Here is a 24,365-nt window from a genome sequence, read left to right as displayed (position 1 = left end):
GCAAATTGGTGCAGCCACTCTGGAAAACAGTGTGGAGGTTCCTCAAAAAATTAAAAATAGACCTACCCTATGACCCAGCAATAGCACTGCTAGGAATTTACCCAAGGGATACAGGAGTACTGATGCATAGGGGCACTTGTACCCCAATGTTTATAGCAGCACTCTCAACAATAGCCAAATGATGGAAAGAGCCTAAATGTCCATCAACTGATGAATGGATAAAGAAATTGTGGTTTCTATACACAATGGAGTACTACGTGGCAATGAGAAAGAATGAAATATGGCCCTTTGTAGCAACATGGATGGAACTGGAGAGTGTTATGCTAAGTGAAATAAGCCATACAGAGAAAGACAGATACCATATGGTTTCACTCTTATGTGGATCCTGAGAAACATAACAGAAACCCATGGGGGAGGGGAAGGAAAAAAAAAAAGAGGTTAGAGTGGGAGAGAGCCAAAGCATAAGAGACTCTTAAAAACTGAGAACAAACTGAGGGTTGATGGGGGGTGGGAGGGAGAGGAGGGTGGGTGATGGGTATTGAAGAGGGCACCTTTTGGGATGAGCACTGGGTGTTGTATGGAAACCAATTTGACAATAAACTTCATATATTGAAAAAAAATTTTTTTTTTTAATTTTAAAAATCTTGAAAAAAAAGCAAAAGCTAAAAACAGAGTTCTGGCTAAATAATTAAGATTATCCATTTAATGTAATAGTACATTGTCACTAATAAAAATTAGGTCAACCTAAATGGAAAGTTGTTCAATATGTATTGTGAAGTGGGGGGAAAAATCATGATATCAAAATTATATATTCTATTGCATTTTAATACAAAGGAACGCACACATTTACTTTCACATATGTATCTTTGTGTGTGTTTATACATGCACTGATATTTTATGACAGTCTCCCAAGAAATTATCAGTGATTATCTTCTTGGTGCTGAACTAAGAGGGGAAATGGGGACAAGACATTTTTTACTTTATCTTTTCTTTAGTGTTTGCATTCATTCTAAGAAATCTACATTTTAGAGCATTTTTACATTTCAAAATCAATGCTCATATAGTACAGAAAATTGAAAATGCAGAAAAACACATTTATAAAATGCAATCCTTTTACCTAGCAGAAAAAAAAGTGTTAAAATCTGTTTAGAAATATCCTTTTGCAACATTTATTTGCATACACATGCACACTATGCTCTTGTTTTAGAATCCACTTTTTTCACCCATAAACGTTTTTCATGAAACACTATTTTATAGTACATTCCAAATAAATGTGTCCTTATTAATTGTATGGCGGTGATAGCCTGTTTGTGCAGTTTCTCTTAATTTCCCTTCATAAATAGAAATAAAAAGGTTTGGGGAAAAATAGCAATCAAGGTGGGAAGAGATTTGTAGAAATAAAAATATTATAGGTGAGGATTGGACAATGACTCTGAGAATCAAAAGCCAAATCCCTTCTTAAAAAATAACACGTATGGGGCGCCTGGGTATCTCAGTCAGTGAAGTGTCCAACTCTTAGTTTCAGCTCAGGTCATGACCCCACATTTCGTGAGTTCAAGCCTGCTTGGGATTCTCTCTCTCTCTCTCTCTCTCTCTCTCTCTCTCTCTCTCTCCATGCCCCTCCCCTGCTCCTGCCCTCTCTCTCTCTCAAAATAAATAAATAAACATTAAAAAAAGTAACATGTATCAACAAATCTTTGTGGTGGGAGAAAAGATGAAGGAATGAATCAGAATCACAAAATGTCTTATACTATATTCCTAACAAGATTAACAAAAAGTAATTTAAACAATTAAAAGAAAAATGAAAAAAAAATCAGTAAATCTTCAGCTGTATCCAAACAAAGAAAGAGGAACAAGTCTAGCTTATAAACTTAAAAATGTTTGTCAGTGGGGCACCTGGGTGGCTTAGTCAGTTAAGCATCTGACTCTTGGTTTTGGCTCAGGTCATGATCTCACAGTTCATGGATTTGAGCCCCGGGTTGGCCTCTGTGCTGACGGTGCGGAACCTGCTTGGGATTCTCTCTGTCCCTCTCTCTCTCTCTGCCCCTCCCCTGCTCTCTCTTTCTCTTTCTCAAAATAAATAAATAAACTTAAAGAATAAATAAATAAAAATAAAAGTGGTTGCCAGGGAAGGACATGGAAAATTCTGGTGTTACCCAGCATGGCATAGCTATGCCTAACTCCTAATTTGAGATTTATCACTTTCTTTTGACTTTTTTGCACTGTTTGGACTTTTACAATAGGTGCATGCCATCTCTATAAAAATAATAAATCCACTTAAAACATTTTGATAGATTATTTTCAAAGAACAAGGGGAAATTATGCATTAAATATTTATATTTGGCATGTATGGACATGCTTTTCTCCCTAAGTGGGGCCAATATACATCACTTAAAATCCTATAGTTGCTAGGAGACCATCATGTTCAATATTGTCTCTCTCAGCCTAAATGATATTTTAGGTGTCTTTAATTTTTGTCAGGTACATGATGTGCCAGGAAGGTTGAGGAGAACAGGTTTTTTAAAACAATTATTTAAATATATTTCTGCTAATATTTTCAGAAAGGAAAAAAAATCCTCTCTGTGAAATCGAATGTCTTTAAATATGACTTGACACTCTTTTTTTGTTTGTTTGTTTTGTAAATAAAGGGCCAAATTCACCATAAAAATTTTTTAAAGTTTAAATTTAAAAGTTTAAATTTAAATTTAAAAGTTAAAATTAAAAGGTAAATTTAAAAGTTTAACGTTAAGATACCAGTTTATCTTATTCAATATTTCAGTTTATTGGGTAAATATTTGAAGATAAGTCCATCCACATAAAGAAGTTATCTACAGAAGCCATTTAGTGAGTTACTTTACTAGAGGTAACTACCTTGAGGATTGCAGTAATGACTCATTTGTTTGATGGCTGAGGGCCAAATGCAAATAGAATATCATCTGATTTCAGACACCTTCCCCACAAGTCAAAGATAATGTCTCCCTTCTAACCAGACCCTTTTCACTGGAAGACCACAATCCCTCCAAAATCTTATAGACTGTCATATTAGAGGCTGTCTTCCTATGACTACAATATTTATTAGCCTTGAAATACTATAACTGAGGGACTTACATAAGTACTGCACAGGGAATTCATTTCAAGCCACATTTGACCCCTTGTTTTAAAGGTGATCTTCAAATAGCTTTAAGGGAAATAAATCAAATTTTCAACCCATAGTCTGCTTTCTCCTAATAAGAAAAGAAAAGAGGCTTTAAATGTTTCTAACCTTTTCTTTTCTGCACTTTGGAACAGAAGATTAATCACATCTAGCCAGAGATGTAATTTAATGTCTGTCATTTGGAATAGAAGGGAAAATAGATAAATGGCTCATGAATAGAGTGCTTTAAAATTAAACTGTACAACCAAAGATTTTATTAGGCAGTTGGTGGGGAGGATGCCTCTCATTAAAGAGAAAGTCAAGTAACAAGGAAACATGAGAAACGATATAATAAATACTACATTTTTTGGCCAAAGCGACAGAAGGAAATCTCAAGTTTTCAGAGTAAGAGGTGGAGGATTGCCCGTAAGAATGAACTCACCCTTAAAGTGGTTCCATGTCATCGCATGAATGTGAAATAATTTGGAAAGAAAACATTGTTTGGAAGTTTGTCTGATCCAGGAAAACTTCGTCGTTCATAACTTAACATTCCCATGTATGCCTGGGCATACTTTCCTGCAAAGTTTCTGTTTGTATTGATATAACTCTATCCTTAACAACAACAACAACAAACTAACTATAAGGCAGAAGTGATTACATCATGCTCATCAGATCAGTTCCTAGATAATAGTATTCCTTGGGTTTTCATGGAGTAAGAAACTGGAAATTTTGTTTTAAAAATTATATCCATGGCTGCCCTTCCCAAATTTCCACTTCCTTATTCTTCCCTACACACAGCATCCTTTGTGATCTGTGAGCAGCCCAGATCATGCAGCCAGAAATCCACTGATCAGCATAATGGGTCACAAAAATGATGGCAAATACCTTGTCTGCTTGCACACCATTTCTTTCTTTTTTTTTTTTTTTAAGTTTATTTATTTATTTTGAAAGAGAGAGCTGTGTGAGTGGGGGAGGGGCAGAGAGCGAGGGAGAGAGGGAGAATCCTAAGCAGGCTCTGCACTGCCAGTGTGGAGCCCAACATGGGGCTTGAACCCATGAACTGTGAGATCATGACCTGAGCCAAAATCAAGAATAAGATGCTCAACCGACTGAGCCCCCCAGGTGCCCCGACTTGCACACCGTTTCAGCTGAAACTTGAAGACCCATCTGAGCTGCTAAAAGTGTAGATCTGGCAACAGCTGGAAATTCACCAGGAATGCCCAATTCACATTGGTTCAGCCATTTTCAGGTGTTCACCTACTGCCTTGTCCATTCAAACAGGTCACCTGTGTCTCTTGGACAACCTGTGATTTTCCCTCAAGACTTTAAGATGTCACATCATTAGCTGCGTGTGACAAGTGTGTTACCTAAGAGATTGCTGATAGAATAGCAGGATTTATCTACTTGAGGCAAACTCTCATTTTTGCAACAATATAAGCAACTGAGAAACATGTCTTCTTTCTGGTTGTATTGCAAGGTAATGTTCGGGGAGTTGCCATCCAGCTAAAAACACAGTTGTTTTCTCAGCATGGATTCAAGTGGGGGTTGACCCTGGAGAAGTGTGGAATGTATTATTGATCCGAGGAAGTAGTATCTAGAAATTTATCTCTGACGTACATTAAGCCTGTGAAATTTTGTCTCTGGGCTTACATTTTTTTAAACCCTATTTAATCTTTAAAAGAAATAACCTGACTTGCTGTTTTCCCTGGAGCAGTGAAACAGTCAGGAAAGCTAAGACTATAAAAGCGGTCCTAATGTGGGTGTTGTCTGGTTCATGTACTGAGTTATTTTAAAAAGGAAAGAATTTATTTCATCCCTGTTTCCTGGGTTCTTTCATGCTGCTGTCTTCAAAGAGTACCCTAGAAACCCATAGGCATAACTGATTCACAGAAAACTAATTTATATGCAGCACTTAATTTAATTTTTCCAGTGAATCTTCCTGGTGACACTCTTCAGAGCACTTTTAGGAAAGAGGCATTGCTTGTGTGGCACCAGTGGGGGATTCTTACTAAGACCTTTTTTTTTCTTCAGGGTAGGTACTTCCGTGATACTCCAAGAAGTCATCAATTCTAAAGCCTGCTCATAGTTAGAACAAAAGCTAGACCGTTGTGGAAAAACATGATTGGCTGCCATACTTTTATGTTTCTCCTTGGAAGGAAATGGAAGCTTCCTTAAGAACCTGTTCAGTCTTTATTATCGGACAGCTTTCCCTACATCTAGGGAACTTCTGCTACCATTTTAATTCCCTCCTTTAGGTGGTACTATTATTTTAGGTACAGAACACTTTATACTATCTCCATAATAATTATTTATGATGGAAAAAACAGTCACAAAATGTTTTCAAAGTTTTACTTCTTCAGACTATAGAATAATTACTCTATCATTACTTTTGCATTCTAAAGATCTATTTTAATTTATATTGTGGGGTCACCAAATGAGCAGCAGAATTATGTATTAAAAAATATGAATTTAGGGGTGCCTGGGTGGCCCAGTCAGTTGAGTGTCCAAGTCTTGATTTTGGCTCGGGTCACGATCTCATGGTTGTGAGATTGAGCCCTGCATCGGGCTGCACGCTAAGCATGGAGCCTGCTTAAGATTCTTTCTCTTTCTCTGCCCTTCTCCCCCACTCTTGTGCACTCTCTCTCTGTCTCTCTCTCTCTCTCTCAAAATAAAAAATTAAGAAAAAACAGATATAAATTTGAAGGTTTCAGGTAGGGTATGGCTAATTCAATTCCTGATTTTTTGTGCTCTGCCAAACATACACATTTGTGTTACCTGTTTCTTCCCTAAAGTAGCTGAGTTTCATCAACCCTTGTGATTTTTTCCTATTCCTTGAAGGCAAAACCTCTAAATTAAATGCTATGCCAATGACACTTTGCTCAGAAGTAGATTTTCATCACTATTCTTGAATACCACTCAATCCCTTTATAACCATGTAACTTCAGCTTGTCATTTATCATGACCTTCTGATTATTTTCTTCTACACCAGGGTTGGGATGTTTATTCCTGGTCCTACAGTTAGGGGGTATTTTTCCCCTTGGTTTTCCTATTGAATTTTTATGTTTCCCTCTTTGAGATGACTGTGCAGGCTCAAAGATGATTTTGGTTGGAGAATTATCTTCTCAAGTCTTGTCTTTACCTCAAGACACAAAAGCAATGACCCCCAAAACTCATTCACTCAGTGTGGAATCAGGTTTGGATGTCCTTTCTCAGGATGAATCTCTAATGATTTCTCTTCAAATGCAGATACCCCTTCCTGATGGACAATCTCTATTCTCAATCAGGCTTGATGTCCATTTTACATAACATCTAGATGAGGGTAGGTGACTTTCTGGAAACTTCCTTTGTATGTAAGTCCCTCCCCCCACCAAGAACCTGGTCCTTCTGCTCTAACTGATCAAGTGATAAGCTAGATAGGACAGGCCCACCTTGTACAGTTCCCTTCTTAACTGTACCATGGATATTTTTCTTGAGCTGTGTACCTTCCAGTAAAGCAGTTCTAAACCTCTCTAGTTATAAGAACCACCCAGGATACCTATTAAAAATATAAATTCCCAGACCCATTGCATCAAAACATCTGGGGAAGGGATTTGGGAAGTTTAATGTTTACCAATAACTTTCAAGTTATTCTTATCATTAGGGAAGTCAAGAAACACTACCGTAAAGTATCGCTCTCAGTAAGGTGTTGGGCTCTGTCTGTTATTTAATCCTTTCTGTGGTTACTAACTCCTATTTATTACCATCTATGGCTCTGTGTCTTAAGTTATTCCTTGGGTGTTAGAATCAAAATCAGCTGAGGCGCTTGGTCAAGATATAGATGCCTGGCCAATGAGATTGGAATCTCTGGAGACAGGGCCCAGGAACCTGTTGTTATTTCACATGCTTCCTTACTCAAGTCAGAGCCACTGATTGAAGGGTGCCCCTCCACAGCTCCAGAGCAGTTCTTCTTAAGCTTTAATGTGAATACCAATCACCAGGAACATTGGTAAAATGCACATTCCGATCCAGTAGGGCTAGGGCGGAGCTGGAGATTCTACAAGATCCCAGACGACGCTGAGGCTGCTGGTCCATGGACCACATCAGCACAAGGTACTAGAGAACTTTCCTAAGCAAAATGGCCCATGCTATTGGACAGCACAGAGCCTGAGACTTTGTTTTAATGAAAGAAGAGTGGACCCACTGTCATCCAAACTGTGCTAATCCTAATCCCATTAAGGGGGCACAGGACAATTCAAAATAAAATCTTAAGCTTTGTGAATGACACACCTGGCTTTCTCAACTGTCATCGCTTTGTGCTGCCCACAAGCTCCATACCTTCACCTTTCCCAGTGAGCCCCTTCCAGACCTCCTGACCCTGAACCACTTAGATCTGTGCTAGGCCAGTGGACCAAAGATACACATTTACCCTTGTTTCTGAATGGCTGAGATAAAGTCAGGCATAAAAGAGCCTTTCCCAAGGAGAGAGCTATCAAATTTAATTTCAGTTTATACTTCTATGCTCTTTTTTTTTCTTGGCTTCTTTTGTTTCCTTTTCTCTAGGAGGAATTCATACCCATTTTCTAGCTTTCAGTTCTTGAGTAATTTATCAGTTTCTTATCTATCTTTCAGATCCTTTCTATTTTGTAGTTAATGAAAACCAGGTGGTCATGAGTTGCTAATAAATGTGAACTTTTATTCTTCTTCCAAAGTCTGCTTTCATCTTGGTCTCAGGATGATAGTTTATTGTATTTGAACGTTTGAATTGGGACCAAATCTAAAGCAGGACAGATATTTGTTTTTTCAAGACTGATTTGTCTTGCTAATTCATCTCCTCATTCTGTTGGTTTAATCCTTCTTTCCAAATGCCACATTGCACAATTACTTCGAACTGTGAGCCTCTGGGTTTCCTTCAGTAATTTTCTGATCTGTACACCAGAGAATGGCAAAAGTTTTCTGGTCTATGGACCCACATCATCAGGATCACCAAGGGATATTTTTAAATGCCCCAGGTCCCACTTCCAGTGATTGCAATTGAGTAGGGTCAAAGGAAGGACAAGGATTTGTAAAGAGCTGCAAAGTCTGTCCTCTATCCTTCAGGGAGACCATAAGCTTGGTAAAGTCTCAGTCTCTCCTGCCCTTTGTCTCAGTCTCTCCTGCTCATGTGCCACTACATGTGCAGACCCCTTAATAGGACTCAGCAGTACACCTGTCATAGATCGTGTAGGCAGAGATTTTCCTGTCCACCTGCACCCTATCCAGCCTGTCTTTTTGTGGACTCAGTCTTCACATCAGACCCCAAGTCATTCTCTTCTGTCCATTTCTTTTTTTTTTTAATTTTTTTAACGTTTTTATTTATTTTGAGACAGAGAGAGACAGAGCATGAACAGGGGAGGGTCAGAGAGAGGGAGACACAGAATCTGAAACAGGCTCCAGGCTCTGAGCTGTCAGCACAGAGCCCGACACGGGGCTCGAACTCACGGACCCGCAAGATCGTGACCTGAGCCGAAGTCAGCCGCTTAACCGACTGAGCCACCCAGGCGCCCCAGTCCATTTCTATTACCTCCACCTGGTCCAAGCCACCATCCTTTCTCACCTAGTTTCATCCCTCTGAAACCCTTCCCCTACACAGCAGCCAAGGTGACCTTTTAGACACAAATTAGATCACACCAATGCCTTTGCCTAAAACCCTTCTATAACCCCCCATATTGGACAATGTACAATCCAAACCCCTCCTTTCTTCCCAGTCCTGACTTGATCTTGCCCATGCCTTGCTTTCTTTCCTCTAATCTACACATGGCTGGCTCTTTCTTGTGTTCAGAGCTCACCTTTAGTGTCCTTTACTCCCAAGACACCTTCTCTGACCACCAGTGTAGAGATACCACTCACTCAGCCACTCACTGTCACATCATCCTTTCAATTCTTGGCAAAGTACTTATAAAACCAGCGCTTGTCCTTTTTTGTTGTTATTTTTTAAGGCCTGTTTCCTCTACTAGAGGATACACTCCATGCCAGCAGGTACTCTGTCTCCCAATTCATTACTGTGTCCTGGCACCTAACCAGCAGGGATTTGGTGAATATTTTCAAGATGAATGAACTTCAACTGAGCAGGGCAGTATGAGCAGAAGTTGGCCAGGTGAGGTGGGAATAGGATGGACTTGTTTCTTGTGCAGGAAATTAAAGTGCTGATGCCCAGAGATGGGAAGATATTTTGTTCATGTAAGAAGCTGAAATAATGTGTCCAAAGGAAAGAGGAGACAGAGGCTGAGGTAGACGGGGGCCTTATAGACTATGCTAAGGATGTTCTCAAAAAGCAACAAGGAGTCGTGGAAAGGTTTTTGGCAGGGGAATAATAACAGATTTCCTGACAATAATTCTCAAGAAAGCCTTGTCCCAAAGTTGTGTCACACACGCTGTAGTGGATTGAATAATGGCCACCCGTATCAACTGGTAAATGTTACCTTATTTGGAAAATAAGGAAATAATTATATCTTTGAAGATATAATTAGGTTAAGGATTTGCACATGAGATTACCTTGGATTATCCAGGTAGGCCCAAACACAAACATCCTCATATGAATCCGACAAAAGCAGATAAAACACACACACAGAGTAAATGTTCATGTGTAGACGGAAGCATAGATGTCAGTGATGTAGCTGTAAGTCAAGGAATGTCTGGAGTCACCAGAAGCTGGAAGAGGCAAGAAATGAATTCTTTCTTAGAGCCTTAGGAGGGACTGTGGCCCTGGAACACCTTGAATTTGGACTTCTGGTCTCTAGTCCATGAGTGAAGATATTTTGGTCACTTTAAGCCACCCAGTTTGTGGCAATTTGTTATAGCAGCCTCAGGAAATTAACACATGCACTTTGCAAAAAAGAGAAATAGAAATAGAAATGCAGATGATGTGCATCCTCACGCATGGGAACCCACCCCATCAGTGTAGGCCCAGAGTGTGAGACTGGAGATGTTTGTTCATCTGCTGTTTCTTCAGTCAGCCCTCTTTGCCTTGTGGATGTTCTCATGACTCTAATGGATAAAGGTAAGCCTGTTTCATGCAACACGATGCTTGACTCAAGCAAGCTGCTTCATTTTAAGCTAAGGGAGAGCCGTGTGTGGTGGAAGCCAAGACCAACCAAATGAGAACATGCTAAGGCTATCTATTGTGAGCTTGCTAGAGCAAAGGAGTCAGCCGCCATCATTTGCATTTTGGCAGAGACCTAAGTCAGGCAGAGGAGTGGGAAAGCTTCATAAATGGTGAGAAGGGAAGGCTTCAGGTGTGGGCTGATTGTTGGTGTGGAGAAGCTGTGGGTGGGCTAGCTATGCGATCGGCTAGGGTGCATATTTAGTTTTCTCTGGTTCTGAGTTGGAAACAGGGACAGAAATTAGGGGAAGCTGTCAATTATTAACCAAGTCTTGGCCATTTGGGGCCGATTCTAACAGGAGTTGCTGGTTATCTTCCTGGGTCATTACTAGGGAAAGCAATCTGGCTTCTGGCTAGTCTATCTTATAGCAGACTGGCTTCTTGGCCGGTTAGCATAGATAAAAGTGGTCTCCTTGGCAGGTTGCTGCGGGTAATGGGCCAGAGTCCTATTTTTCTACATGGCCCCGTCATTGTCCATTTGTATATTCAGTCACTCAGCGTTGTCAGACTTCAGTGAAAACGGAGAAGGTATCGCTCTTGTGCTAGTCGACAGGCATGCATCTATCATCGGGAGCACATTAGGAGAAAGGCCCTCAGCATCTGTGCTTTGTTCGAATTTCCCACCAACAGCACACAGGTTTCTGATGAGAAGCTCAGAGCCAGCCAAAGAGAGCTTCTCAGTTTTAGCAACTCCTTTACTTTCAAAAGGGATGAAGATTGGTGGCAAAGCTGCATTGGCCAATGAAGAGTCAGCAGATAATTGAGCAAACAGCTGAGGGCTGTCACAGGAAAAAAAAAAAAAAAGACTGCCCTCAGGGACAAGTTTTAATGCTGATCCTTTTGGGCTTTTATGGGGAAAACAAGCTCTCACCAACTACACTTATATTTTAGACTTCCAGAAAGACAAGATCCTGACTTCATATCAGCGAAAGAGTACACGATTGTGTCATTTTGAAACCATTCTTCCTGGCTCACTGAATAGGGCTGTGTATTCCCAGTCTCAATAGGCAAGAACATCCTCTTGGGTACTTGCACTCAACTAAAATGGCTCAGGTAGCACCATTTGGGGATTGGTTCCAAAAATTTCATTGCAAGGTCAAATGGTACCTGGAGGGAAAATGACTTGACTTGGAGAGCAGCTGATTATGGGCAATGTTCCCGGCCCTTCTCCAACACTCAGATTTGTACAGCACAGACTGGAAGTGTTCTTTCTCTACACTGTGTCCCCACGAGCTCCTCCGTCCTCCAAACTCTCGAGCAAGAAACCCCCAGTGTTTCAAGGCCCCGTGTCTCCACGTTCCCAGAGATGGGTAGAGCAACGGGTGCTGATCCAGTTTTAGCAGACCATTGGAAGACCTTCAGTGTTGCCAATTGCATCACCTACACTGTAGTAGATGCATAAAAGCCTGAAACTATCGATTCGTGTTGGCCAAAGCTACAGAAAGAATGTGCAAAATGCATTGTTTCAGGCAGGTGGTTAGTGATGGCCTCATTAACACCCTCAAGGAAGACTTTAAGAATTGATTACAGACCGGGAGAAGCATTGCTTAATGAAGAGATCTAGCAAAGGTTCTCAGCCTTGCGCAGTATGTCCCCAGGGGAAATTTGGCAAAGTGTGGAGATGTTCTTGGTCATCACAACTAAAGAGGTGCTTCTGGCATCCAGCATGTAGAGACCAGGGAGCACTAAGCAGTTCAACTGACATGAAGGAGGAAGGAAAGAACGAAATCAGTTTCAGGAAATGAAGACCTGGTGAAGGCACAGAGCAACTTTTCCTGCCTAGCATCTGGAGGCCTCCCTCTTTTTCTCCTTTCCCCCAAGGCTGAAACTCAGAGACCACATGACAAGCTGGCTGGGACCACGTGGACGAGAACCTGGCAACAGAAATAAGATAGCAGGAACCCGGGGAAGCAGGACAATCTCCTAGAGCAAAACTGCCCCCCTCATCCCGGACCCCCATATAACTCAGCTCTTACGTGGGGAAAATGAACTTTTATTTGACTGTTGGGAAAAAAGAAAGTATTTGGAGAAGAGAAGCATTCTGAGTGGCGACTCTTGTGATGGAAGTACAGAAGATTCCAGCACCATAAAGCCTTCTGCAGAGGTTACGTAAAGGAGTCTCAGCTAGCGCGTGCTTCCGGAGCGGGTGCGTGTGAGTCTCACAGTGAGCAGCCCGGGCTGCGGGAACACGTGTGCGCCATCTGGAGTGCTTAGCTGGGTGTTCTGAAAAGTGGTGGTGGGCCAGTCTAGGTGCTGGGTTTAGACACGCGTAGCTGTATTTTTAGAAGGCACTTTAAAAATCTCAGTTTCTGGGACTTTACTCCCCAGCTAAGCGACTTTCAGCTCAGTCTGCTACATACTTTATTTTTTTAAAAACTATGTTTTAGAGTGTTGGAATCTGATTGCTTTTATTCGAGACATGCTGCATATGGAGATTAGGGAAGTAACACTGGCTCCAAACCCCACAGCCAGTAGGGAGGGGGATTTCACTGTAGTGTCAGGATTGCCTCGGAATCCACGTGGCACAGAAATGAGAGAACGGACCTCAGTCCTTGCTGGGCAGGTGCAGACTGACCCTTCCTGCGAGGAGCCTATGTTTGGATATCCTATGATTCTGCTGTGAAGGGCGAAAATCATCATGTTTCTACGGGAAGTTAAATGTGCTTGTCTGACATACCAGCAACGCTCTGTTGAATTCACCTGTGATGACAAGCTGGAAACTAAGCAGGATGGTGAAAGCTTCAAAAACCATGAGACAGAGGTGGTGAATCCTCCAGGCACCAAAGTGTTGCAGAGAAAGCTGGACAACCATTTCTAGAGACAGGAGGGGATATTCATGGGTTGAGGAGAGAGTCGATTTGGTGACCACTGATAACCTTGGTGTTCTCAGAGGGCTCCTTCCAACTCAGAGCATATGAACATGTAAGAGCAACTTGTTGGAGAGTTACAGATAGAATCACAAGTTCTCTCTTGGCCATTGAGCTTGTGCCATTTTTATAAAATGTCTCTAGAACCGAATGTGCTTCCTGACTTTCTTTTGCATGTAACCAGAGGGGAATGTTATTCCATTTGGAGGCTTTGTACCTTTGCCAAGTTGAGAGGAAGCTTGTCTTTGTAATCAGGATGGGGAGGAAAGCACAACACATCTATTGCTCATGATGGATTCTTCCAGATGAACTTGCCCATCTCCTTAACCGTTCTGAACAACTGAATTTAGAGCAGATATCAGTTGAGAGGCCTCTGCCTGACAGTGCTTTCATTCTGGCTGGTTTTGAAAAGAGGGTAGAGGAGTAGAAACATACCTTGTTTAAAGACTATTCATTCCCTAGCCAACATGCAGCATGTCTCTAAGGCTATTTGGATACTTGGAGGCTTTCCCTTTGCTCTTCAAGATTCTCCAAAAGGCACAAGTGGGTCCCTTTGAATGCATGAGTGTCCCTGCTATGCAAGCTCAGGTGAGGCCTTGGTGCCTGGAGTAGAATTCTGTCATCATGTCTCTTCTTTAGCACCTTCCACAACACTACAGCCTACCTACCAACTGTTTCTGAGTGGGGGGAGGATCTGCATAAGTGGAAGTTCTCATGCCACTGGGAACATGGCCAAAGAATTTATTCCTTCTTCAGTCCCTTCCTTGTACATCTGCATCACGGTTGTCTCTCTACGTTTATCCATTACAGGAGGCCCATTTCTTGAATTGGGGTCCAGGGTAAAGGTGGGAAATGTTTTAACTTCTCTCTTACTAGATTTTGAGGACATCTGTAGAGCGAACATTAGTACAGACCATATGGAGTATGATACTTTCCCCCTCACAGAACTGTGAGTGTAGGGACTTTCCAAAGCAGAGATTTAACTAAATCGTGCTTGCCTGCTTGCTTGCTAGAGTGGGTTCAGTCACCAGATATCCAATTAATGTGTTTGATCTAATTTTCTATACTTGGGTAGGTTTCAACCTTTAGTAGCAAGAGAAATTACTGTCCTGAAGCTTCCTTCAAGTGGCTTACCTATAGTCCTTCAATATCGTCTTTCTTAAGGAGTATTTGTGTTGTCTGTTATCTCCACTGCCAAAGGAAATATATCCCTTATAATAAAAGGGTGGCAAAAATATCAATGTAGTGATTACCCCCTCCCCCCAAAAACAAATGACCACGCGTGGAGAGAGGGAGAATGGAGGGCGCTGTTTTCTTCCTTGCCAGAGGCTATGAAAATGTCTTTTGTGAAGACAAATGAGGCTTTCTGTTTTACTGGCCATTTAGATCATATTATTCATGATGGTTCTAAGTTGTGGTTTTAAGCTGACAAAGATTTTGGCATTCTTTCCAAAGTAATGAAGCGTTTGTCCTTCTTCACTGCATTTTTCACCATTATAAAACACCATTCCCATTTAAACTAATTAAAATACTTAAAATCCAAACTTTAATGGAAAAGATGGTTAGAGTCTTTTGTATTTATTTTTCCTAATTTATGGCTTAGAGCTGCAATTTTCTTCAGTTGGTTTTATTTTGACCCTAGGAAAAAAGCAGTTGCTGTCAGTGTTTTGTTTCTGTTTTCTATTATTCAACCCAAGCATTTCAGAATTATTAATCCCTTATATGACCCATGAAGCTTTGCTCTTATCCTGAAGGCAAGAGGTACGAGATTTGTAATATTTGTAATTATCTTTCAGACTATGACCCACAACCTACTTACTACTTCACTATAACTCCATTTTCAAGAGTTCGATGTTTTGTTTTGTGATGCAATAGGCATATGGATAGAATTGTAGCATTAGCATCTTCAATTTTTAACTTAATGTTGATATGGGAACTGGTTGTTTGCCAACCCACTATCCACCATCACTCACTTGTCTGTCCGCCCAAAACATGGTCACTGATAGCAATTTTCTAGCCTTTATTCACAGGCAGACAGCTTGCTTAAGCGACAGCATCAGGTCCTGGGTTGTAAGGAAGCCATCAATCCAAGAGACCTGGGTTCTGATACAAGTCATCTAACCTCTCTGAGACCCAGTTTCCCTCTATGCAAAATGAGAAGTTGGATTAGTTCAGTGAATAGTAAGAGTTCACACAAGTAGTAACAGGATCAGTGGCAATTTGGGCCAATATTTATGGAGCAGCTGTACACACTTTTTAATATGCCAGGACTAGTTAGTACCAAATGGAGTAGGAGGTGGGGGGAGACTAATAAATGAATACTTTTGATAGATTAATAATATGGTGAGAACTAAGTTCAGGAGAAGCAAGAGAAGCTATAGAAGCATGGCCTGAGCCCACGAGTTCTTTTCAATACTTCGAAAATCAAACAAAACGCCTACGTTGGCTCTGATAAGGCTGAGCTGCCTAACTAAACTGCCTAGTTTCTTTGTGGTAGCTGGAAAATGTCAACTTGGTGTGGTAAGATTGGTTCAGTTATGCTGATCCAGAGCCCTGGTTGGTAGTTGAGGCCATAACTAGTAATTCTGGCACCTGTGGCCAACAGCGTGCGACAAACCCTAAAATCAACTTTTTAATTCATGTTGCGGCTCACAGATGGGTGTTATTACCAATGTGCACCATCTGGTAGCTTTCTATTTTAGCTTTTCATTCTTGCTCACTAGATACTGAGCTTCTTAAATTATTATTTTAAACTTAGTGACCTCTAAGCATTCATGACCTGGGACAAAAAGTCTTGGGCATCCTGCCCTCATTATGGTCCTGATTTGGAGTTAAAATGAAAAATGTATTATTACTTAAAGTGATTTGTTTCCTAAAACAACGTTTTCAAACATGAGTTCCATGAAATAAAGATTAGTCAAAGAGAGCCCTCCGTTTCAAAAATGATTTTGTTAAAATTATTGCTGGTCAAAAGACTCCATACTGCACTACCAGGTGGTGAGTATCTCGAGTCCCAAAACTGTATTTGTTCTTCATTATGCCTGCCGTGCTCAGCGCTTGGCACATAGCGGACACCTGATGGAAGCATGCCAATGGACCAGCAACATTACAGCCATCCAATTTGGATGCTAATATATTTCCAAAAGGCCAGGCCGGTGTCCAAGGCTAGGACAAGCTCCAGGTTGTGTCATCAGTTGTGGAGCAGAGCCTTGAGCTAATTGGATGTCCTCTCCACAAGTTCCAAAGATCTGTTTTGTGAATTAAAACCTCTGTGGACACACCTGTAAACGCTATCGCCGCATGGGAACAGTTTTTACAGTTTTGGTCATATCTTCTGATGTTATTATGTTATATCTCTTGCTTACTTGTCTTTTAATGTTTGCTGATATGTCCATATGCATAGATTTCTCTCTCTCTCTCTCTCTCTCTCTCTCTCTCTCTCTCTTTTTAAGAAATGGAAGTCTATTTCAGGACCATCTGGCCAGGCTAGAGCAGCCAACAGTAGCCCAAGTAACTATCAGGGAAGCCTGGGCATGCTCAGTAATGCCCTGAATCATTTTCTCTCTACTTTTGGCTATGAAGCCACAAATACTAATACCTCAAGGTGGAATTTCTTTCCCCTTCTTTTTCTATCGGAAATCCTTCCTTTTCTTTTTGCCCCCCACAGTTCAATCCCTAAGGTTCTATGGGAGACGCTCTCCATTATCTCCTATTTGCAGTCTTGAGACATTTATATTTTATACACACTTACATTCCTTCTTTCCTAAACAATACGAACTACTTTGTTGGTTTAGGAAAAATAGGAAAAGATGTTTATATAAAGCCATTCAGGATGTATAAAGGGGAAAAAGACATGTTTTGAGCTCAGAAAATTAGAAATTACATGAGCAGGGAAGAAAATTTCAAAGTCAGGCATCAGAATTAGATCTGGAATTATTATGATTTCTTTGTGACTGAAATCTAAGATGTTAACAAATGCATAATGGGAAAGCTAATCAATTAGACTTCATTTTTAAACTACTATACTTAAAAAGAATGCCACAGTTAAAGCTAACATATTTCAACCACTGCCTACACAGATAAATATTTATAACGTGACAGACAAAGGGATAAAACTTTAATACAGCATGCATTCTTATAACCCAGTAAGAAAAAGAACATTCCCAATTGCAAATGGCCAAAAGACATGAACAAATAATAGCAAAAGAATACTGATAAGCATGTGGGAAAAAATATACAATTTTATTGGTAATCAAACCAATTCAGATTTAAGGCAACAAAGTCCAATATTTATTTAGAAATTAAAGATTTTTTGAGAAGATAAAACCCAACCTCAATGAGGGGTTAGGCTAATGACCACTCTTATAGTCTGATGAAAGTACAGTTTGAGTCAGCTTGTCTCGAGGGCAGTTCGCCAAAAACTTTTCAAAAGTGCTTCTCTTTAAACTCGCTTCATTCCCACTTCATTCAGTAGAATTTTTTAGGCACCTACAATGGGCCCGCTGGTTTCCAATTACTAGAAACTAAATTTCAAGTGCCAGGGTGTAAGTCTATCCTGAAGAAATAATCAGATAACTGCATGCTCATTTAGAAGGATGTTTTTGTGTAATTATCTATGAGAGGGAAATGTTGAACCCAAGTTGAATATCCAACAGTAGGAATTTGGGTAAGCAGATTATGGTACATCCGTGTAGTAAAATGTTCTCTCAAAGACAGGGTGAATATGCTCACAATATATCCTGGTGTGTAAAGGGCTGGTAACAGATCAACATGTACAGGCTAATCTCAAAGTTGTTTAAATATAAAATGAGCAGAAAGAAATTCTAGAAGATTCTAGTTTATATACCACCCTCCAAATAAAAGTATCACTTGATAGTTATTATTTTATATTCTGTATACTTTTCTGTCCATGGTGATGACTGATTATCATTACAAGCATGAAAGTATTTTTTCATTATTAAAAGTGGTTTCTTCAGAACAGGGTGTGTAGATTTACACAATATCGTAATTGGTCAATGCAGCTCACTTAGAGGGAGATAAAAACTCTTTGCTATTTAAGATGTTTAGTGTTGACATTCATGAGCAAAACACCAAGGATGAAATCTAATGAAGGCAAAGTTGGTTTTTATCCTCAGCCCAAGAACCGTCCTACACGCACTGTTGTGTGGTGGCATAGGCTCACACGGTGCCCTGGTAGCAGAGTAAGGTCATCTGTTGGCTGATTTTACCTCTTCTGAGCAAATGCTGTCATTTCTCACACCTGGTAAAAGCCCAGTGCTGTCGCTGCAAGGATTCCCAAGAACAATCAATTGGGACTTGATAGGTGGAATCCTCCATCACTGCATGTCTTGGTTTACCAGGTTGACCTTTTGTCTAACATTTTTCTCGGAAGAAAGAACAAATTACCCCGAAAGAGACATGTACACACAAATAACACAAGAGGTGGGTGGAGAGAAACCAACAAAACCACCTCTTCACCAGGCTATGACTCCCAGTCTATCCAAAATATTATTGTAAACAAGGTAAACTAGAAGTCTTAGAGTATTATTTACTTGGATGTCTAAGACGCCTACTGTGCCCTTTTCTCATTGTTTTCTTGATTCTTTTGTTTTAGATAAGCACCGGGCTGGCAGGAAGTAGGCATGACTGAGGAGGGCCATATGTTTCTTCTGTCTTCAGGTTTACTGTGCATTTTGAATGGTTTGTGCCATGATCCTATAATGATGTGTGGTTGTTGTTCTTTCCCCAGAATGTCGAGTGGTGAAGTCCACTTCCTACACCAAAATAGCTTCATCATCCCGCAGGAGCACCACCAAGAGCCCAGGACCTTCCAGGCGCAGCAAATCCCCTGCATCAACCAGCTCAGGTAAAGCACCAAAGGAGATGAAGAAACTGTTGTTTCTGACGCATGATGCACAGAGGGTGTGTGAAGCCCACAGCAGGAGGTTTTCAAGAGAGTAGATTCCAGTTTATAATTTTAGAACATGTTGAAATGATGGAACAGATTTGCCAGAGTCTAGCATGTTAGATTTAAGAAAAAAACATCAAGCTTGGGAAAACTTACTTAGCAAAGACTCAGGAAACCCAGATTTGCCCACAAATAGAAGTATACTACCAACTTGCATCGTTTCCCACCACAAATACCAGTTTTTCAGGCTAAGGGCCCCAACTGCAGAAGTCTCCGTTAAAGCATTTATTCTACTTGGGACTGGCTTACGAGTTTCCAATTTGTATTTGCTGAACTTCTGTTTCACACACATTTTACTGTGGACCCAGCACGGCTCTGGAACTAAAAGCAGTGAATTTGTATTTGCTGAACTTCTGTTTAACACACATTTTACTGTGGACCCAGCACAGCTCTGGAGCTAAAAGCAGTGAGAATGAGAGCGTCGAGCAGGGAGGGCTACAGTGACTCTGGTCTGTGTCCTGCCTCTCAGTGGCCCTAGTGCTGGTGCCGGAACACAATGTGTGTGCTCACAGGATGACCATGTCACTCTGCCTCTTCCTTCCTTGGTCTTAAAAATGATGTGAGTCAGTTAGAAGGTGTGTGTTTGGTTGTTTGTTAGTTTGTTTGGTTTTGTTTTGTTTTTCTTTTTGGCTTCCGGTCTAAGGTCTATTTCACGATTGAAGGGAATTATTTATTACATACTATAAACTGTTGAATGGGAATTATTAAATGATACGTACATCAAGGTGATTGTCCCTGATTGCATGAAGACAGAGAAGGTCTTATAAATAGAGACAAAGACCTTTGGGGCCTACACAGAGGCCCTCTTGTACTCACCAAAGTGGGCTTAGACAGAGCATGTGCAAAGATCTCTCGGCTGGGGCTGCGAGGCCCTGCCTCTGGCATCACTCACCAGCTGTTACACTAGAATGTAAGTTATAACCTCCATACTTAAAAATAGAGATGTTATGATGTTTTTCCTTAAGAAGTAAAACCAAAACCTCCAAAGTGAGTCTCAGAAAAAGGAACTCCTAGTAAGCTAGATAGCTAGAACCCCAGCCTTGGTTCTCTAAGAGTTACCGTCTCCCTGGGCTTTTGCTGATTACAGCTATTCCCCAGACAGGTCTCCAGAGATCTTCTCCTTTGACACTTACCCTAAGGTGGCAGCCTCTGCACGCTTCTCACAGCATGCCCTACATCACAACCAGCCTGGGAATAAGTCTCAGATCATGTTTGGCACTTGGGATGAAGCTTGTTTGCTCCTCCTAGTTTAAGGGTGGGCTGAGAACTCCTTGCTTAATATGACATGACTCACCCAGATTGGATGGAACTCTGAAATGAGTTTTGCTAATGGGTAAGGCATCGAGAGTCAAATCTCAGCATAAATGTCACTTGGGGGCTTGTGTCACTTACGACTTCTCGGATCATAAGCCTATGTTTTAGCAAGTATTCTAGGCAATTTTGATCAGGTGGTCTATGGAACATAGTATGAGGAGCAGTGGGTGAAAGAAGTGGTTCCCAACATGTGTTCTCTTGACTGGCACTATCACCATCACTTGAGCCATGTTAGAAATGTAGTCCTGATGAGCCCCTCCATCGACCCACTGAATCAAGCTCTGGAGGTAAGGGCCTAGCATCTGGATTTTCACAGGCCCTCCAGGTGATTCTGATGCTCACCCAAGTTTGAGAACTAATGAATTACGGATAACAAAATGGAAATAAATACAGGAGGCCATTTGACTGCTAATCTGGGGTGAAAGATAGGGCTTGCTCGTCTTCATTTATTGGCATGACACAGATGACTTCTTTCTACATCTCTGCTTGCTTCCAAGTGGCAATGTCCATCTTTAACCCTGGCAACCCAAGAGCAGAGCTCCAAATACTATGAGGTGTAGACCAAAGTTACAATGACCCACCTTCAGAGAGCCAGTTCCCTGGGACAAGAGAGAATTTCTGTCTGAAGGTCATCCCTTCCCTGGAAACTGATATTGAGGGAAATCTTTCCCTTCGATAGAGACAATATCTATACACAGAGATGTGGGCTCCTACGAAATGACAGAGGAGTGGTAGAATTGCTGCATGTAAAACTCCCCCGGGAGACCTTAGCTTCTTCATTAACCAGCTAGCAGGTTAAAACTGAGCTCTTTGGAGGATGTTCAGTCTCGACCAAAGGACATTGCTCATTTTCTCTAGGCAAACCCAGGCTGTCGAATGAGCCCCGGTAGAACAGTAAGAAAGAAGAAGGTCATGGGCCTAGCCTGACTGTTGCCCCTAAAATCTTGGCTATTTAGTATAATCACATAAAGTTGTAATGGAGAAAGAAGCCCTACGTTAATTGAAACATTATCAATGCTATTAAAAATGACAATATTAACAAACATAATTAGTCCCCAATCTCAAACAACTCTGACATTGACAAATTTTAATATTTTCTCTCTTCTTTCTTAGTATACACCATGAATTTTAAAATGTCAGGTGTAGTGGGGAAACATTTAATAATGGGTGATTGGGCAAATTCTTACATCTTTTACAGTATAGCTATTTCAACAGAATAAATATGCATTATTTTTATTGTTTTTAACAGCTTTTTTTTTCATTTTAATGTTTATTTTTGAGAGAGAGAGAGACAGAACATGAGCAGGGGAGGGGCAGAGAGAGAGGGAGACCCAGAATCTGAAGCAGGCTCTAGGCTCTGAGTTGTCAGAGCAGAACCCAACGTGGGGCTCAAACCCACGAACCGTGAGATCATGACCTGAGTCGAAATCAGACGCTTAACTGACTGAGCCACTCAGGAGCCCAATCTAACAGCTTTTTAAATGTTGATTTAGTTGTTTCTTTTTTTTAATTTTTTTTTTACGTTTATTTATTTTTGAGACAGAGAGAGACAGAGCATGAACGGGGGAGGGTCAGAGAGAGGGAGACACAGAATCTGAAGCAGGCTCCAGGCTCTGAGCTGTCAGCACAGAGCCCAACGTGGGACTTGAATTCACGGACCGCGAGATCATGACCTGAGCCGAAGTCGGACGCTTAACCGACTGAGCCACCCAGGTGCCCCAATGTTGATTTAGTTTTTAAAAATATTTTATTTGCTTATTTATTTTGAGAGAGAGAGAGATAACACAAGTAGGGGAGGGGCGGAGAGAGAGGGACAGAGAGAATCCCAAGCAGACCCCGCACTGTCAGCACAGAGCCCATTGGTGGGGCTCGAACTCACGAACCGTGAGATCATGATGCGAGCCGAAACCAGGAATCGGACACCTAACTGACCGAGCCACCCAGGTACCCCTAGTTTTATTTTTTAACTGAAGTATAGTTGACACACAGTGTTGCATTCGTTTCAGGTGTGCAGTATCGTGGTTTGACAACCCCATACATTATGCTGTGTTCACAAGTGTGGCCACCATCTGTCGCCATACAACCTATTATAATGCCACTGACCACATTCCCTTTGCTGCACCTTTTATCCCCATGGCTTATTCATTCCATAACTGGAAACCTGTATCTCCCACTCCCCTTCATCCATTTGCCCAGTCCCCCACCCCCTCCTCTCTGACAACCTCTGTTGTCTGTATTTGTGGGTCTGTCTCTGCTTTTTATTTTTTTGTTTATTCATTTAATACGTTTTATTTTTAGGACTTCTGGGCAGTTAGATGCTCCTGGGTTTGGGCAGAATTTTTTTTTTCATTTTTTATTTTGTTTTCATAAGTCAAAGAAGGGGGGTAAATCTGATTATTGTGCACATGTCAAAGAACGCGATCATGAGCTCTGAAACAGTTATTGTCTGCTGCTAAGGTTTCTTCTACTACAGATGCAGAAAAAAGTGTCCTCACGCTTTCTGTCTGATTGTGGCATCCAAGACTGAATGGGGGAATACAGGAGAAAAACATGAAGAGAGAATTTTTGCAGCTCAGAAATAACCTTGTAAATAGTGAAAAGCCTGTTTTACTCCAAAAATACATCTAAAATTTGAGTTAAAAAAATCATGAATCTAATTTTAAAAAGATAATTATGAATGCAAGAAATTATTTCACTTTAGAATTAACTGGTAACATAATCACTGCACAGCATCTCTAACATTGTACAAATATTATAATATATTTAATTATAATCTTATAAATATAGATGGAATGTATCATTTACCAAAAGTAATTTCAGAAACGCTGAAAAGCAGACAGGCAAATGCAATGAATCTATTTGTATTCATCCCTGCCAGAATTTGTAACTGTTCTTTTTAGAAGTTTAAAATGGATAGGATGCAATGCCTCAAAATCAATAGATTGCTTTAAACAAGCATTTCAGTTTTCTATTGTTTCCTTGAGTCCTTTCATTTCTAGGGAAAATCTGGTTGATTTAAGCGGCACCAACTTAGAATTTGTGATAGGTGAGCCATGCCGGGTAGTATCATTTCCATAAAAGAAAGTGAAATCCAAATCCATTCCAAAATTACATTTCATTGAAGGCATCGTTAACTTCTAGGTCAAAATTAATCAAGTGGCATTGATTGCATTTCGTTTAACGTGAGACCTTTATGCATATAAAATTTTCAACTTCATTTTGTTTTAGAAAGTATGCCATACAACTATTCTTTGGTTATATAACAGCCAATAAGATGCAATGCCTGTCTCTTGATTCTGATTTGCTACCAAATCCTTTCACCTTTCTCTGGATGATACTAATTTAGAGAGGGTTTACAGAGCAGCAGTACCCAGTCACAAAATTGTCAATTATGTGAACATTCCGAAGACCACTCTCTTTCCCTGGGATCTAAGCCCAGAGTTTAGAAAGGCCAGTGGTATTTCCATTTCTTTTCTGGGCAAACACAGCTTCTGGGTGTCAGGGGAGTGCTTGCCTCAAATCCCCTCCCCTGTGCTAGCCTAAGACTCCCATCTCCACCCAAGTATGGCTCTTAAAACCAATGGAAAGGATCTAACTGCATCACCATTTCCTTTCTTAAAACAATTTTTTTCTAATTTTTTAAATGTTTATTTGTTTTTGAGACAGAGAGACAGAGCACAAGTGTGGGAGGGGCATAAAGAGAGGGAGACACAGAATCTGAAGCAGTCTCCCAGCCCTGAGCTGTCAGCACAGAACCCGATGCGGGGCTCGGACCCACAAACTGTGAGATCATGACTGGAGCCAAAGTCTGATGCTTAACTGACTGAGACTCCTGCATCACCATTTTCTTAAAATAGCCTGTTCACTGTTTTTTATAAATCACAGAGACTAGAATGTGCATAATTTTAATTTCATGCCTTGAAAGCCCAGCTATTGCCCCAAACCAAGTTACCATCATAGGCCTGA

General features: G+C 40.8%; 1 protein-coding gene across 5 annotated transcripts in view; it reads left to right on the top strand.

Annotated features, from left to right (window-relative positions):
* DCLK1 (doublecortin like kinase 1) overlaps positions 1-24,365 on the top strand; it is a 346,275-nt gene that overhangs the window by 230,075 nt on the left and 91,835 nt on the right. For all 5 annotated transcript variants that reach the window (XM_043576843.1, XM_043576859.1, XM_043576833.1 and 2 more), the window contains exon 5: positions 18,867-18,983. In XM_043576843.1, the coding sequence (XP_043432778.1) occupies positions 18,867-18,983 (117 nt within the window). The remainder of the gene's footprint in view (positions 1-18,866; positions 18,984-24,365) is intronic.

This window comes from Prionailurus bengalensis, chromosome A1, assembly GCF_016509475.1.
Source record: "Prionailurus bengalensis isolate Pbe53 chromosome A1, Fcat_Pben_1.1_paternal_pri, whole genome shotgun sequence".
Taxonomy (NCBI): Eukaryota; Metazoa; Chordata; class Mammalia; order Carnivora; family Felidae; genus Prionailurus; species Prionailurus bengalensis.
The sequence above is the reverse complement of the archived record's forward strand: the minus strand, read 5'-3'. Positions and strand labels throughout refer to the sequence as shown.